The following is a 16,429-nucleotide window of genomic DNA, read 5'->3' on the forward strand; positions in this document are numbered from 1 at the left end:
GTCTTAACTACTACCAACAAATTGTCTTTATGAACGCATTAAATAACTTATTATATGTCTTTTCACTTTAACATTTTTATAGTTACGAAAACGCATAGGTTAATCTTACATAGAATAATTTTGTCATGAAAATTTATATAATAAGATATTGTTGGACTTTAGGGGCCTTTATGAAATCTGGTTAGGAAACAAACAATCTTGACACTGAAGATATCTCGTCGTAGGTCTCAGAAACCACAGGAAAGAAGATGAACCCGCGTGAGCAGAGAAGATGACTGCTCTCTTTCTCTTTAACCTTTTATATAATACAAATATTGTAATATACATAAAGATACAAAACTTTGTTTCTTTCTCTGTTTTTCTTTCATAACACAACAGAAGATGATATACACTCAACACAAAATGAAACCCCAAACAAAGCCTTAACCTCGTCAACCATCACTACTTAATTCACATTGACCAATCTTGTTCTCACATCTCTAAATAGATATATCTCCCATCCAGATGTCCCGAAAACTTGATCCGAAATGGTTTGATTTCGATACCATACTTCGCTAATGGTGAACACATAATTAGTATTCAGGACCTCTGACTTCAGTTTCTTGATCCAGACATGCTCTCATCTCTTGTCTGAACTGGTGGTTGATCTACCTGCCTACTGCTTGGAAGTTCAGCTGTCCGATGGCTTCTCCTCCATTTCCAAAACTCTACTAGACCTGTAGTTGCGCTCATGGTGACTCCAAACCCAACCAATGTGGCTAAGAGAATGGCCACAACCGGCTGCATGCGAACCTGCACAAGTATCACCGACATAGATTGAGCGTTAGAACACCAAAGAGAGTATCTTGTTCTGTTCTGACAGATAAAGACTCACCAACGTAAAGAAAATGTGGGAGAACAAAACAACAAGACCAAACTGAGTTGTGGCGTAAATCCAGACATATCTCTTCTTCACTGCACATTGATCACCAACATAATCAATTAAACTGATAGCTTGAGTACTGAAAAGAACTGTTGAGAAGTAAAACTTCTGATGGGGAAGCATTTCTTACCCATTGTTGTCGAAGTCATCGAGGCAAGAAGACCAAGAACGCAGGAGAATGGTAAAGATATTGCAATTGCACCGGATTTCATTTTTGTAAGCTGTACATGATATTAATTAGGACAAGACGGTGTTAGAAAAGCTTTATACTAAGAAGTATAAGAATCAGAATTCACTAAATCTTACCAGAAGCTGCTCTAGGAAACAGAAGTATGCAAGCATGCTTACAATGACAAGAATTGGAACATCCTGCCATACACTGAGAGGACGAGAACTGGTCAATAATATACATAACATTTGAGATTTTTCACGAGGTATGGTTTTGACTTTGACTTGCCTGTAGTGTGAAGCCTCGGTATCTGCAGCTCCACGATTACCCTGAGAATTCTGCTGCATGCGAAGAAGGGTGACAGGGAGATTCTGAACCTCTTGCTTGCACACATCACATGTTCTGTTTCCTTTGATGGTGAACCATTTTATTGTACATTCTTTGTGGGCAAGAGCTAGTTCGCCTTTACACATACATTCCATCTTGAAGGCTTCTGAATCTTCACCCAATTCGACCAGGCAGATTCTACATACAGCTTCTTCTTCAGGAACATCTTCAGCGCCATCAACATTTGCGTCTGAAACATTTCACTAATATAAGGCACTGGGTTTGTTACACGGATAGAACCAAGATATCAAACTTTCATGTCTGTAAGATTTAAACATCAAATGAGAAAGAAACAATTTCTAACCATTAAGTTTAATAGTATTTCTGGTTGGCGTCATGTTCGGAGTTGGAATCACCCGGAAAACACCTAATTGCCTGAGACTTCCATCTTTATTGAATGCAGGGACAGAGCGTGAACGGTGAATAGGCAGTGGAGGCCCTTTTTTCTGCTGAGAGAACAGTTTTAAGTCAAACCAAAAATGAAGTAAAGCAGAAGATAGCCTGGTTAGATAAACTTATTTTACAAGCAAAATGTATCACTTAAAAAAATACTCTACTGAAACCAAGGTGTAGTACGAGACAAGGAAATGTCCCTTGCCAACGAGAAACCAGCAAAAACCACAATGGAATCCACATGGGAACCTAAATGAATTGATCCATCAACTTACTCACCGTGGAAGTAACTGGATCAACAACATATCTACCGTGCATGGACTCAGGATTTGAGTGGGCTATAGGGGTTACAGGCAAGGACTCAGTTTTCTTCAATCTTGGAGTTAAAATATTAGTGAGGGTCCATGTGCACCTGTCTCTGCCATGTACTGAAGAAGGGGAGGACACAAAGGAAAAATCTGCAGCTTTCTCGATATCGACATTATTGTTATTGCTGTTCCGGTTCTTGACGCTTAACTTGGGGATTAGATTCTTCAAGCTAGTAGGCTTGTTTCTTGGAGAGGACGAAGAAGAAGGACTCAGGGATGCACCACGTTCCCCGATTCTAGGACTAGACATTGGAGAGAAGTTGACTCTTTTGGCAACAGGACTTGATGTCAACGATGCATTTCGTCTCAATAGATCATCTCTTGTATCTTCATGTGTTGTTGTTGATGATAAATCTAGCACAAGACCTCGCCTCCATAGGTCTCGGCCTGGTGATTGTTCTTCTTCTTCTTCTTCTTCTGCTATCTCAGCAGAAACTTCATCCTGCAAAGACCAAGAAAAGATCATTTCAAAATCCAAATATCATTTTCTCAGATTCCATTAAAAAACAAAGGTTCGATCTTTCCATCAAAAGGACTCGACTTTAAACGATTAACAGAAGAAGAAACGACCAACTAAACCCTAAACCCTAAAATCAAGGGAGATTGATGAGATTCTAAGGATAATCAACCAATCAAATCAAAAAAACCACCAGCAAATTAAACCTTTTGATTGGAATGAAATGAAAGATTTACCCTTTGCAGAGGAGAATGAGTATCTTCGTGAGACCCATGTTTTGCTTCTTGGCGAGCTTTATCATCTTTACCATCCATCATCGAACTGGAAACGAAAACCCAGAGAGAAGAATCTCTAACGAAAGAAACAAGAATTAAAGAAAATTTTGATTTTTTTTTTTTTTTTTAATTATTACAGAGGAGAAAATTGTAGCAAAGAAACAATAATCAGGAACCCTTTGGGAGGTAAAAGACAAGTCGTCCTCTTTCTGGGTTCCTGAAATTGTGAGATATGTGATTGATCATTACATAAGAGACTCAAAATTATTTTCTAAGGTATATATATATCACTGTCCATTTCTCAGCTTAAAAAAAAGGTTAAATTTGGTTCGCCTGTTTTATTTCTTTGTCCTTATTGCCACATATTTAATAAATAGTTTATATTTAAATAATTAAATCGTATGTTTTGAAGGAAGAAACAATTTAAAAAGAAAAGGAGTAAGTTTGTAATTGTTTTGTCTACGGTGTGCATTATATATTTTTAGTATATAACACATGATCTACCCCCGTATATCATTAGTATCAATTTACTTAAATAATATACTAATGATATTTATGAAAATTCTTTATTTAGTTTTCCATATTAACTTCTGGTTATGGGAGCACCATTATTTTTTCCTTTTAAAAGTATCGAGCACATGGTCGTTTCATATTTGATGCGATTATGAGAACTTGGTTTATTTAATTTTACACTATGTCAACATGAACCGCAAACGAAAAAAGAAAATTTGAATTGTTTACGGAAATATGAAACGGACCTGTTTACGAAACCTGGTTAGGGCCCAATAATAGAAGGCGGAAGAGAAAAGAAGGAAAATATAGGCCCATTTGAGCACAAAATAAGTCCCCTTTTGAAATCAGAGACGAATTATTTCAGAACCTCTGGCTTCAGTTTCTTGGTTCTCTGACATGCGTCTCTCATCATCTGTTGTCTGACCCGGTGGTAGATCCATCAAACTTCTGCTTGGAGGTTCAGCTGTCCTACCTACGGCTTCTTCTCCATTTCGAAAAGTCGACTAGACTCGTCCTACCGCTCATGGTGAGTCCAAAGTCCAAACCCAACCAGCGTGGCTAAAAAAGAGAGCATGGAAACAGCCAGCTGCTTGCGAAGAGTTAGAACACGAAACAGAGTGTGTTTTTCTCTTCTTTACGCATACAAATTCACACCACTGAGATGAAGTTCCTCCATTGCTCCAACGAGCCTGCATGAACATATCAACATACTCCAAAGTCTAAGAAGCAGAGCATTTTGGAATTCAGTAGTCTCAGTCTTTGTCTATCGTGTCATCATAATGCCGATTTTGTGTGTTTCCATGTTTTAGCATCTGTCTTATTGCCACTATAATGATTCAAATGTCCTGCCGTTGTTCATCTGCCGCTGCAGCTTCTGGATGAGCAACTAGCTAAACAAGAATACTGAAGGATTGTGACTGTGATCCAAATGATTTCGAAATTTTCTATATTATGAATTGAAAATCACACATTTTCTTGTTAACACACAAGGATCAAACATGCATATACTAATATATCGATGGCAGTTGGTCCGTTCAATCCATACTCTCCCGTGTTTGGCCTTCAGTTGCTTCCCCCTGTCCGGTATTGTTCCCGCTTCCGCTGTTACCGTGAACTTTTATCTCCAAAAGCCTTTCAACAGGTTGTCTGCAAATAGGGCATCGATTTGTCTGAAACCTCAATACCTTAGCACATCCGCTACACATACACTGCACCACAAAACCAAACATATTTCACATCGATAAGTCCACTACACAGTAAGGAATCATCAGCAATTCACAAAATTAAAGATGAATGTACACTCACCATATGTCGGCATGGTAAAACAGTAGTGTCTCGTGGTTCAGACAAACATATAACACATTCTTTGCCCGGGTCATCATTAGCATCATCAGCTGAATCACCATCACCCTCAACCGTATTCCCAATCCCATAAATCTCCTGCAACTCATATCTCAATTCATCAACCCATAGTATCTGCTTCACAACTCTAAGCTTAATCTCTCCTTTATCTTTCACAAAAACCGCTTGAGTAATCTGAGCATTCTTCTTCGATTTCAACCTCTCTTCTTCATTCTCACCACAGGCAGCTGCTTCTGCCTTAACCGCCAACGGATAGATACCTGAGTCTGCTGCCTTGTTGAACAGCTCATCATCCTCAAAGGCCGTAAAGTCTATACCTGAACCAGATGATTTTTTAAACTTCTGACCAAGTCCTTTCTCGAAATCTAGGGTGACTGGTGGCAAAATATCTTCCTTTGACGCTGTGAGATTGCAACCTACGGACTCCTTAGCAAAGAAAATGACACTAATCCTGTTTTTTCCCCACAAGTCCAACATAACATCAGCTTAGTCAATTTACACATGAAGATTTGATTTTTAAAAAATTTCATCTACTAAGCAAAATCCAAAGAAGTCAAATTGCAACAAGAAGACCATAATAAACTTCAGATATGGTCACGAGGAAGAAGACAGTCTCACGTGTTATCTGCTCTGTTTTGTTCTGTTTTTTTTTTTTTCAAATCGATCACGAAATAAACGAGAAAGGGAAGAAAGTGAAATTTACCTTCCGGAGACGGTAGCATCAAACGTGAAGGAGACGAGAAACCGACCGGGATGATCAGAATCAGGTTCAAGCCTAAGACTCTCCTTCTTAATATTAACGTCGTTACGGATCGTGATGGCCTTCTGGTGTTCAACGTAAGGAGTAGGCTGAGCCATCATCATGTGAGCACCAGCAGCATAAGGGTATCTCCCCATTGGAGCCCAAGAAGAGTGGTGGTGGTAAGGATGCGGTGTATGATGATGAAGGTGGTGGTGATCGTACGGAGGAGGAAGAGGCGGACCCGACGGATGATGGTAGTAAGGAGAAGGGTACTGGTAAACCGGATTAGAATTAGGGTTTGGATACGGTGTAGCGGCGGCGAATATCGCTTGGATTTCTGTAGCTGGAGGTGGTGGAGGAGGAGGAGGCGGAGGAGGGGGAGCTGCCGAATGGTTTCGCCGCCGACGGCGTCCTCCGCTGCTGCTGTTGTTTCCCATATGAAATGATTTGAGTCTTTGCGTTAAACCCAGATCAAAAAGACAAGATTTTTGGGTGACCCAATTGATCAAATCTCAGAAATTTTCTAAATTTGCGGATGGATCGGGAGATTTGTTGTTGATATTGAGTGAAATGTAAGGAATTATTAAAAAAGCAAAAGCAGAACAAGATTTTTTCTGATATGAATTAAGAAAGAAAGAATATTAAAAAAGGAGAGAGAGAGAGAGAGATAAGAGAGAATAATTTAGGGAGATGAAAGTGGGTAATGATGATGATGATGATGATGGGGTCGGGGTTGGCCAAGACGCTCCACTCACGAACTTAAAACTAAAACACCACCCCCTTCCCCCTTCCCCCTTCCCCCTTCGATGGTGTTTATGTTTACACAACAAAGCTTCTTTTTTTTTTCTTTTTTCTTGAGACTTTTTTTCTTCTTGTTATTAATTGTTTGTTAATAGGGAGGAGTTAAAGGTGTCTCTTTTACGAAAAAATAATTTTTCAACAAAAGAGTTATCTGACGACAAACAAAAAAAATAGCTTATTTAATAAGAAGACATTACCGTTAATTATTAAGATCTTTTTCTAGGTTGCATTACGTATATATATACTAGGATTAATTTGTTCAATGCTTTGAAAATGATTTTTATATATAGAAACAATTTCCTTAAATTATTGGTTCTAGTAAATTTACGTTCTAGAATAGTATTCTTTTTTTTTTTTGTTCAAAAGATTTGTATTCTAGGAGTTGAGAACTTGTGGATCAATTGCATAGATGCATGATTAAAGATTCGAAGTCACTTGCGCTGTCCGAACTCTAAAATGTGTAGTGGACATTGTCTAGTTCCCCCCCTTCTAAATTTATACTTTGCCTAATTATTCTTAGTTTAATATTCTTAACGAAGTAGGCTACATTTACATTTTTTTAAATTTCAAACCTATAATAACCCTACTTTTTGCCAACATAATATTCTTATATTAATTATATGGTCCGAAAGGTGAACTGATCTTTTTGGAATTCCATATCAACTCTTGTTTTGTCGTTTTTGAATAATTGTGTATATAAGTTTAATCCACAAAAAAAAAATGGTGTTTACTATTATGTCTTAAAAAATAGTGTTTTCTTCAAAGCATAAACCCTGTTGACCAACCAAAAAAAGAAAGGCATAAGCCCTAAAAAAAAAGTTTCTTTAATTTCCATAGCCATTAGCTAAAATTAGTATGAATATAGAGTCACGTTTAGCTAAACACCTCACAAGAAAACAAAGAATACTAATAAAATATACATTTCTTCGAAAGGAAGAGTAAGTAGTCATCTCTAATATCTATTATATTTTTATATTCAAGTAATGTAAAAACGTTTATTTTTTTTTGAATTTAATTTAACATTAGATTCAAAAAAAAAAAATCAATTGTCGGATCAGATATAAACTATGGGATGTTTGATATATACCCTTATCTCAATTAAAACAAATCAAAGTGTTTTTAACCAAAAAATAAACAAATCAAAGTGTTGGAAAATTATAACCGTGATCATTTTATCATCTTGAAAAATATCATACGGAGGTATAAATAATGCGATTCGAAATAAATAAAGAGATATATAGAATCACATACCTAACCACTCACACACACTTTCTTTCATTAAGCAAATTCCAAAAGATAGACATACATAGTTAAGGAAAATAAATATCATTATAGAAATGTTTAGTGGGAAACGGCAGACAGGAGAGGAGAGGCATCATTGCATATTTGCATCAAGTTGGATACGGAAACTTGTCTTTTAAAACTAGTTGTGAATGTAAAATCAAGTTTTATTCATTCATAGACCTATGATTGTGACATATATATATATATATATAATATAAAGTAAACTTTTTCTATGATGCTTCTCTGTTGATGATGTATCTTTGAAAATAATTGCATGTTTAACTATTCTGACGTCGTCGAACGTAATTAACATCTTCGCGAAACACCAATGTAATATACTGATAGACATGTCAAAGATTTTCTTAGGTTTAAGTCACTAAGATTGAACAAGATCGAGGTCCTTTGTTAGACCTTTGCATTGTCTTAATTGTAACGTTTCACGTGCTATCCAACAAGATTTTGTCAAATACAAATATGTTCAGATCGAGGTTCTTCGTTTCACGATCTGAAGCCAAATACTATTCATTAACTTTATTTTGTCGTTTCCTCTGAGCTGATGTTATACCCTAACAAGATTTGTATTTGAGTGGGAAATTAATATATGTGTTAGAGATCTGAACATATTTGTGTGGTTATATAACAAGAATAGAAGAAAAGAAGAACAACCGGCCTAGGACAAAACCCTAAATCAAATCTCGATCCCTTTTTCGGCGAGATCCGCCGTCTGCTCTCGCCGACAAAGTATTCTAGCGAGCTTCTCTTATTCTTCTCCTCCTCGATCTGTCTGTTGTCTATTTCTTTGATGGTGACTGAACTTGACATCACGGCAGCGATATCACCCGACCAACGTAACGCGTCGAGTCCGAGTTCGCTTCTTCACTCTACAACCTCCTTGCCGATTGAATCTGTCATTGGGGAGATTCCAATCTTACCTGGGATGACTTCAGTTCGACCCACAGGTGTTGTTGATGCCTCCAATGCTATCACAGAATCTGCAGCTCAAATGACAGATTCTGCTATAGCTGATGTCTCTAAGGTAAAATCTCATGTTCCATTTGTTCTTTCTCTTGGAGCTTGGGGAAAGCCTCTAAAAATTCCTTTGGATTTAAAAGATCCAATTCCTGAATTTTTGCTTTCATCCGAGACTGCAAAGATCACGGATAATGTAAGTCCACCTTCTGACATACTTCCACCAGAGTTCAAGGAAGATGGTCAATTGCGGTTCCCATGGACAGCAAAGATGGACCCAACAATCTTTATTGTACAACATCACCAACTTATTTGGAGGATGGTACTCCCATGGTCGAGATTCCTAATCATGTTTTAGCACAAGGATTAAAAAATCAGAAGGAATTTTTGGTTGGTCAGTTTATTAGATGTTATACACCATCTGGAGGTGTCATACATGTTGTTGCTAACAGGATTTGGGGTAAGAAGTGTAAGATCTTCACTCGTAAATTAGGTGACTCCTCGTTTCTTTTTTCACATCCCACATGAGTCTACTAGAACTTGGGTGTTAGAGCGTGGTCTATGGCATATTGATGATTGCATTATGTTTGTGGCACCTTGGACTCCTACTGCTTCTTTAGCTTTGCCTGAGATCACTTCAGTTCCGGTATGGGTGACTTTAAAGAACATCCCAAGCTGTCTTTATTCAGACTGGGGAATTAGTTGGATAGCTTCAGGATTAGGAGAACCCATGCTAACCAACAAACCAAGGTTGGATCCAACCCTTATGGGTGAGGCCAAGTTGATGGTGGAAATGGAATTAAACAGGTCTTTTCCACACAGGATTGCAGCTGTTGACAAGTTAGGTAATGTCTCAATGGTAGATGTTGAGTACTCTTGGCTCCCATAAAAGTGTGAGAAATGTGGTCACCTAGGACATAAAGAAACTAGATGCCTTCTTCTTCGCCAATACAATACTGTCTCCACTCCTTCAAAGGGTTCTCCCTCAGAGGTTGGTGCACCAGTTGAAGAGCAAACTGTTGTCTCCCCCCCCCCCAGCCAACTCCACTCGCTCTTCTCAAAACGTTCAGATAGATATTGTCTCTTCTTTAACTCACTCTTCTTCTATATCAGAGGATGGACCATTGACACCAACTACCATTGTACATGGCTTAGCTCCTTCTACTGCGTCTTTAAACGCCATCTCTGTTTCCACTACATTGGCCTCTTCAAAGGCTGCACCAACTAAGACTTCTTCAATGATTGGCTCTCCTCCGGCTATGGATACTCTAGTTACTCTTACCCAACAAGGTTCATTGGTAATTGAAGTTGTGCAAGAGAATATTTTTGGGAGCAATACATTTGCTTCTTTAGATACATGTTTTGAGATGGGTGACTTCTCTCTAAGAACTCAAGGAGGGAGGTCAATCAAACCTACGCAAAAAGTTCAAGAGAATGAATGGACTATGGTTGGAAGACATGGCAAACGTGGTCGTGGTGGCCGTGGGAGTCGTGGTTAAGCACCGTAGTTCCTTGATTTTTCTTTTTATAATCTAGAATACACTTGTGTGTTCTTATCCTTTTAACTACTTTCAAAAACTATATGACCTCAAAGTCATATCCTTGTATTACCTTTTATGCATTTAATTTGAAAACCTTTTAACAAAAAAAAAAAAAAAAAAAACATATTTGTGTGGTTCGTGCGTAATGAGGAAATTATATATCAATGAGGAATGTACATGTGTAAATGTAATAAAATATCCCTAAAAGAGAGATGGTTTCCAATTTTGTTACTAAAGCTGTTTTATGACTAAGAAAAGCTCTAATTCAGTTTATTATCAGTAGGTTCAATCTTTGTTTTGTTAGTAAGATTCTGATGTAGAGCATGTAAATTTGGAAGTCTGACAAATAATGTGCATGAACTAAGTAGGTAAATGTTTGTTGAAAATAGTTGTATATAGTAGACAGAATGTGTGCATGAACTAATTAGCTAGCTAAATGTTTGGTAAAAATGGTTAAATACAAACACTATATAACAATAAAAAGAAGCTGTTCATAAATTAATTAATTTCTAAAAACAGCTAATTAAACGATCTGACTACTACTGCCTTCTTTGATTTTAGAGATTCATATGTCAAATTTGAAAATTTTAGCTGAGAAAACATTGTAATTAACTTACTCACAATTTAAATTAATAGTTATCCACAAATCGTCGCCGTATCATTGTAAATTTGTAATGACTTTGTTATTCCCCGAAAAAAAAAAAAAGCTAGAGAAGATCAATGCATCTCTTGTGTGACCTGTTCCAACCAGTTTGCAAGTTCCGACATTGTTGGTCGTTGATTAGGATCCTCCCGTACACACAACTCCGCCATGTCAGCAAGTTTCAACAACGGCTCAACGTTTCTCGGCAACGCTATATACTTATCCATAATCGCCACCGCTTTGCCTTCTCTGATCACCGGAACCGTCCATTCAACAATCTCCGGGGGATCACAGTCCCTATCATAACGTTTCCTTCCGGTTAAAATCTCCAACAACACAACCCCAAAGTCATAAACATCTCTTTTGATGTCCAAATTCTTCTCGTTCGACGATGTCACTAGCCCGAAATCCGCAACTCTCGCTACCCAATCCGAGTCCAAAAGTACATTCGAAGACTTCACATCGCCATGAACGATTCTCGTCTCAGCTTCATTGTGAAGATAGTCAAGACCCTTTGCGGTTTGCATAGCTATTTTCATCCTTAAGCTCCAACTCAACGGCGAAAACCCGCCGTGTAGATGGTCGTGAAGCGTACCGTGAGGCATGTACTCGTAAACAAGAAGCCTCTCTCCCATTTCGGTCGAGTAACCGAGGAGATTCACAATGTTGCAATGCCTAATGTTGCAGAGAATCTCTAACTCCGTCTCGAACTCTCTTGTGTTTGTGTGGATTATGGTTGATGCGTTTGCTCTCTTAACCGCTACTTGCCTCCCGTCAGCTAACACGGCTTTGTAGACAAACCCGTAGCTTCCTCTGCCTAACTCATTGAACTCTTTAAACCCGTTGGTCGCATCTTTAAGCTCAGAGAGTCTGAACACTTGAGCAAAAGGTGTCACGGATGGAGCAGGGGAGATATGTTCAAGTGGCTCGGTGTCTAAATCAGGCTTTCCTATACAAGACTTGAATTGATTCGCAGCACCGTCATCTTTATTAGGACTAGAGACAATCCGTGGCACAACGCAGCAACCGATTATGATGATCAACAAAGCGGACGCACAAGATCCGATGATTAAGACAAGTCTCTGTAGTTGATGCCAATGCTTGTCTGGAAAATTGCTGTTATGAAGCTTACATATGTCCGAACACGAACTGTTTTGACAGAGCGAACAAGACGTACAGATCCGATCAGAGTTCTCGTTGCAAGAACTAGACAAGAAAAACCCATGAGAGCAATCAGAGCCGCAAGGTGAACATACCATTAACTCTTTCCTTACACACAAACTCGTTAGGTCAGGTTCGTTGAGGATACTTGCGTTGAAAGCAAACTCTTTTTCGTTACATGGACCAGCTCGACACATCCCTGGACTACACAGCTCTAAAGGAGGATCATAAGCTAAGGTCGATGACCCGTTAACCATCCAGCAATCAAGAACAAGATCCTCTTCTCTGATACCACAAACAATGAAATCAGATGAAGCAATCGCTTTGAAGCCAGAACCTTTCGGAATCAATGAAAAATTTGAGTTTCCCCAACACTCAACCTCATGAGTATCCTCACGGATTCCACAGAAATGACGAGGACCTGCGGTTAACGCGACGAATCGAGAATCATCCGTTGGAGAATTAACGAAAGACTCATCTTCTCCCCAACATTTTACCTCCCGGGATGAGTTTAGAATCGCACAGAGTGAGTTTTCTCCGGCGGCTAAGACTTGGAAGTTATCAGAAGATGTGTTAAACCCTAAATTAGAAGAATTGGGACCAAAACAGAGTAATCCACCGTCTCTGATTCCACCACAGCTAAACCCATCACCAGAAGCGATATCGTTAAAGACGAGATTACTAACAAACTGATCATAGAAGTTTGGATTCTCTTTAGCGATTAAGCTGTTGTTACTCTTAGTTCTTTCGATCTCCCAACAGTCGACAGTTCCAGAATCGTGATCGGAGTAGTAAGCTCCTCTAACTGCACAGACATGGCTGTTTCCAGCAGCGATCTGAGAGTAAGCAGTAGTCCTGTAAGCTAGAGGAACGAGATCTATACCTGAAGAAGAACCAAGTGAACTGAAACAAAACGCTTGAGAAGTGTTGGATAGAATGCCGCAGAGAAACCCGTCTCCGCCTGAAAGAACCGCCATTGAGGGAATGGTGTAACTTGCGGAAGTGGAAGAAGCAAGAGATGAGGAAGAAGAAGAAGAAGACGGAGAAGAAGGAGATGAATAGTTTTTGCCCCAGCAGATGACATCTTGACGACCACTAGCGTCAATGGCGCAGAAGAAAGCAGAGCCGCCGAACGAGGCCGCTATTGGACCGGAGGATCCGAAACCGGATCCGGGTTTGGAGAAAAGTAGTGGAATGAGAGAGAGAAAGAGGAGAAAGAGATGGGTTTCCATTGGAGGTGAAGTTCATGAACTGAAAGAAGAAGATTGAGACAAGCTGCCATTTGACAGTGTGATGGCTGACGAACAGAGAGAACGTGGGTGGCGTCCTCATCGCGACCACCAAAACCAAAACAAAAAAAATAAGTAAAAATATTTATTATTGGATTCGTTGGATCTCTCTCTCTCGTCTATAGTATTTGTATGTATGCTTATTACAGTGACGACCGACTAATAAACTGTATCTAAACTATTAACACACCACATTCATGCAGGTACAAAAAAAATATTCAAGTTTTACATGAATGTGTCAACGGTGTAGTTTTTAGTTCAGGTTTAAAAATTAAACTTTTGGACGTAATATATCGGTAAAAAGGGAATATAGTTAGTTCATAATAATGAAATATATCTAGCCAAAAAGAGAAAATCTAATGAACTTTGCCTAAAGGGGGACAAGAAGATTTAGTCCCATGTCAATTTCTTTTTTTTCTTTGGAGCTTTAATGCAAAAGAGATATTAAAGAAAAGAAAATAAAACTCTTTTGGAGCTCACCGTCATTGTCAACTTGTCGACATATATGCAATGGATAATATATTTTAGGTGACAAAATAGAAATATAACATGAGTCGGTAATAATTTTCCAAGCAATTGCAAACGACTGAAATTTTAAATTATTGAGCAAAAGATGTGTGGGGTTATAAGTTCGGCGTTTTTGGTGCATATGATTCCAAAAATCCTGCCTCGGTGTTGTAAACGCAATGTAGCTCCTTTTTGCTATCTTTAATTCTTTAGTATCTTTAGTCTATTTGAAGCTTTTATTGATCGTTTTTGTCTTTGACCCCCTTTGAACATTTGCAAAGACTACAATGAATTATATGTTAGCTGTTGCTTCTTCGATGATAGTTTTGTGCATTGTCATTTGTCAAGGTTTCAAAAGCTCAAAACTAATTTCATGGTAATTGAGATTTAGATTTTGTGGAACAGAGAAATAAGAAAAGCAAAGTGAATATATTATTATTCAAAAGACTTTGATGTTGAATGGTAAAAACCGATTTACGAGCTCATCAAAACGTAAAACATACCAAGAAAAGAAAAAAAACCAAAGCACTAGAATCTCAAAAGTCATCGACGCTAGTTCTTGTTTAGGAGCTTCCACGGGGGAAACTGAGAAAAAGATGAAGTAGTGACTCTTTCTGAATATTGTAATCAGCTAAAGTGCGACCATCTTCAAGTTGTTTGCAGGCATATATCAGCCTTTTCCGGTCCGGTGGGATCCCTTCTCTGTCCTCAATCTTGGCCTTCACGTTATCGACCGTATCAGAGCTCTCGACATCAAGAGTAATGGTCTTTTCCGAAAAAATCTTGACAAAAATCTGCATACGACTACCACCTCTCAGAAAATACAACTGATTCAGAGTTGATTCGTTTTCAATGTTGTAATATGCTACTGTTCGACCACCCTTAAGCACTTTATCACCAAAGATAAATTTCTGTCGGTCCAGAGGTATTCCTTCCTTGTCTTGGATCTTAGCTGCAACACTATCAATAGTGTCTGAGCTCTCAACTTCTAGGGTAATGGTTTTAGAGGTATGATTTTCGGAATAGGTGTTAACGAATATCTGTATAACACGGGGAATACGACGGATAAGGTGAAGGGTTGACCATTCCTGGATGCCGTAATCCGCAAGAGTCCGACGGCAATCATCGAGCGGTCTACCGAGATAAACCAGCCTCTACTGGTGCGGGAGTAAATTTGACTCATCTTGAATCTTCGCCTTGACATTGTCAATGGTGTCCAAGCTCTCAACTTCTACGGTAATGATTTTAGCGGGAAGGGTGTCACGGGTACTGGTTACATCGGGGAGGATCTTGACGAATATCTGCATACGAGGAGGAAGACGAAGGACAAGGTAAAGTTTTGAGTTTCTCAGGATACTGTAGTCCGCAACAGTACGGTCATCCTTGAGCTCTCTACCGAGAAATATCAGCCTCCGCTGGTCTGAGGGTAAATTTTCCTTGTCTTGAATCTTCGCCTTGACATTGCCAATGGTGTCTGAGGTATCAACTTCTAGGGTAATGGTTTTAGCGGCAAGGGTTTCACCGGTACTGGTTACACCGGGAAGGGTCTCGACGAATATCTGCGTACGACAGTGAAGACGATTGAGAAGGTAAAGTTTTGAATTTTCCTTGATGCCGTAATCCGCAAGAGTAAGGTCCTCCTGGAGCTCTTCCCGGTGAAAGATAAGCCTCTGCTGGTCTGGAGGGATCCCTTCTTTGTCTTGGATGTTGACCTTGACGTTATGGATGGTGTCTGAGCTTTTGACCTTGAGAAATATGGTCTTTCCCGCAGGAGTCTTCACAAAGATTTGCATACCACCTCTTAGAACCAAGTGGAGAGTTGACTCTTTCTGGATGCTGTAATCAGCCAAGGTACGACCATCCTCGAGCTGTGTACCGGCAAAGATTAGCCGTTGCTGGTCAGGAGGGATTCCTTCTTTATCTTGGATCCTTGCCCTGAGGTTCTCGATCGTGTCGAAGCTTCCCACCTCAAGAGTTATGATCTTGTTTGTAAGAGTCTTAACAATGATCTGCATACCACCTCTCAACCTCAGAACCAAGTGGAAAGTTGAGTCTTATTGGATATTGTAATCAGCCAAAGTAGGAACGTCCTCAAGCAGTCTACCGGAAAAAATCAGTCTTTGCTGATCTAAAGGAATGCCTTCTTTTTCCTGGATCATTGCCTTGACATTAAGGATGGAGTCGGAGGTTTCAACATCAAGTGTTATGGTCTTTTCTGTAAGAGTCTTTGCGTAGATTTGGATTGTCATCTGTAAGACAATTTTTCATATGGCAGAGAATAATCTCAACGGAGGATTCTGAATGGTAGAACCAAAAAGATCAGACGAAAAAAATATTAAGAGAAGAGATCGGAGAAACAAGTACCTTGAGAGAGTAATTCACAGGAAAACGTTTGCAGAGCGAAAGAGATTTGAGTAACGAGAAGGAGAAGCGTCTGTGTTTATACAGAGAGGGCTTGAAATACTAAATCTAACTTAATAATTGGAAAATCTGCTAATTTCTAGTTGGTTTTGGATTTTTTTAATACAAGATCTCTTATTCGACTTTATCTGTTACTTAAAAATAATCTGAAATTCATTATTTGTTTATCGCTTTAGTTATTTTTTTTTACCTAAATTCATCCCAAATTCGAACCAAAAACTGATT

The 16,429-nt window shown here is 38.9% G+C and overlaps 3 protein-coding genes and 2 pseudogenes across 7 annotated transcripts; 1 reads left to right on the forward strand and 4 right to left on the reverse strand.

Annotated features, from left to right (window-relative positions):
- Window positions 1-283: 283 nt before the first annotated feature.
- On the reverse strand, window positions 284-3,279 carry LOC104764671 (uncharacterized). Of its 4 annotated transcripts, none has more exons than XR_015591147.1 (8): window positions 2,933-3,221; window positions 2,151-2,681; window positions 1,783-1,924; window positions 1,380-1,681; window positions 1,229-1,301; window positions 1,053-1,143; window positions 875-954; window positions 284-792 (listed from the first exon to the last, which is right to left on the reverse strand). XR_015591147.1 is itself a non-coding variant. In XM_010488247.2 (8 exons), the coding sequence occupies exons 1-8, from the start codon at window positions 3,011-3,013 to the stop codon at window positions 595-597; spliced, it is 1,485 nt and encodes a 494-aa protein (XP_010486549.1). In that variant the 5' UTR covers window positions 3,014-3,279; the 3' UTR covers window positions 284-594. The 4 variants fall into 4 exon arrangements, 2 of the variants coding, with proteins under 2 accessions (XP_010486549.1, XP_010486548.1); XR_015591146.1 differs by having other exon boundaries at window positions 1,783-1,927; XM_010488247.2 differs by having other exon boundaries at window positions 1,380-1,668; window positions 2,933-3,279.
- Window positions 3,280-4,416: 1,137 nt separating this feature from the next.
- On the reverse strand, window positions 4,417-6,603 carry LOC104764672 (putative E3 ubiquitin-protein ligase LOG2). The gene is made up of 3 exons (XM_010488248.3): window positions 5,550-6,603; window positions 4,790-5,297; window positions 4,417-4,692 (listed from the first exon to the last, which is right to left on the reverse strand). The coding sequence occupies exons 1-3, from the start codon at window positions 6,023-6,025 to the stop codon at window positions 4,519-4,521; spliced, it is 1,158 nt and encodes a 385-aa protein (XP_010486550.2). The 5' UTR covers window positions 6,026-6,603; the 3' UTR covers window positions 4,417-4,518.
- A 1,721-nt stretch (window positions 6,604-8,324) lies between these two features.
- On the forward strand, window positions 8,325-10,271 carry LOC147920125 (uncharacterized; annotated as a pseudogene).
- A 482-nt stretch (window positions 10,272-10,753) lies between these two features.
- LOC104764673 (serine/threonine-protein kinase-like protein CCR1) lies at window positions 10,754-13,441 on the reverse strand. Its single transcript, XM_010488250.3, has one exon. The coding sequence runs from the start codon at window positions 13,217-13,219 to the stop codon at window positions 10,901-10,903; it is 2,319 nt and encodes a 772-aa protein (XP_010486552.1). The 5' UTR covers window positions 13,220-13,441; the 3' UTR covers window positions 10,754-10,900.
- Window positions 13,442-14,193: 752 nt separating this feature from the next.
- On the reverse strand, window positions 14,194-16,287 carry LOC104764675 (polyubiquitin-like; annotated as a pseudogene). Its single transcript, XR_015591145.1, has 2 exons — window positions 16,148-16,287; window positions 14,194-16,032 (listed from the first exon to the last, which is right to left on the reverse strand). The product of XR_015591145.1 is annotated as a polyubiquitin-like (transcript).
- Window positions 16,288-16,429: the final 142 nt, after the last annotated feature.

This window comes from Camelina sativa, chromosome 19 (assembly GCF_030686135.1).
Source record: "Camelina sativa cultivar CO46 ecotype springtype chromosome 19, ASM3068613v1".
NCBI classification, from domain to species: domain Eukaryota; kingdom Viridiplantae; phylum Streptophyta; class Magnoliopsida; order Brassicales; family Brassicaceae; genus Camelina; species Camelina sativa.

What these genes read in the sequence shown, in the direction of transcription:
- LOC104764671 (XM_010488246.2), bottom strand. Translation starts at nt 3,013, where the DNA reads ATGATGGATGGTAAAGATGATAAAGCTCGCCAAGAAGCAAAACATGGG. An exon ending in CTCATTCTCCTCTGCAAAGG is followed by an intron (nt 2,682 to 2,932) that starts GTAAATCTTTCA and finishes TGGTCTTTGCAG; the next exon opens with GATGAAGTTTCTGCTGAGAT. An exon ending in CCCACATTTTCTTTACGTTG is followed by an intron (nt 793 to 874) that starts GTGAGTCTTTAT and finishes ATACTTGTGCAG; the next exon opens with GTTCGCATGCAGCCGGTTGT.
- LOC104764673 (XM_010488250.3), bottom strand. Translation starts at nt 13,219, where the DNA reads ATGGAAACCCATCTCTTTCTCCTCTTTCTCTCTCTCATTCCACTACTT.
- LOC104764672 (XM_010488248.3), bottom strand. Translation starts at nt 6,025, where the DNA reads ATGGGAAACAACAGCAGCAGCGGAGGACGCCGTCGGCGGCGAAACCAT. An exon ending in GATGCTACCGTCTCCGGAAG is followed by an intron (nt 5,298 to 5,549) that starts GTAAATTTCACT and finishes GGGAAAAAACAG; the next exon opens with GATTAGTGTCATTTTCTTTG. An exon ending in TTTTACCATGCCGACATATG is followed by an intron (nt 4,693 to 4,789) that starts GTGAGTGTACAT and finishes TTTGTGGTGCAG; the next exon opens with TGTATGTGTAGCGGATGTGC.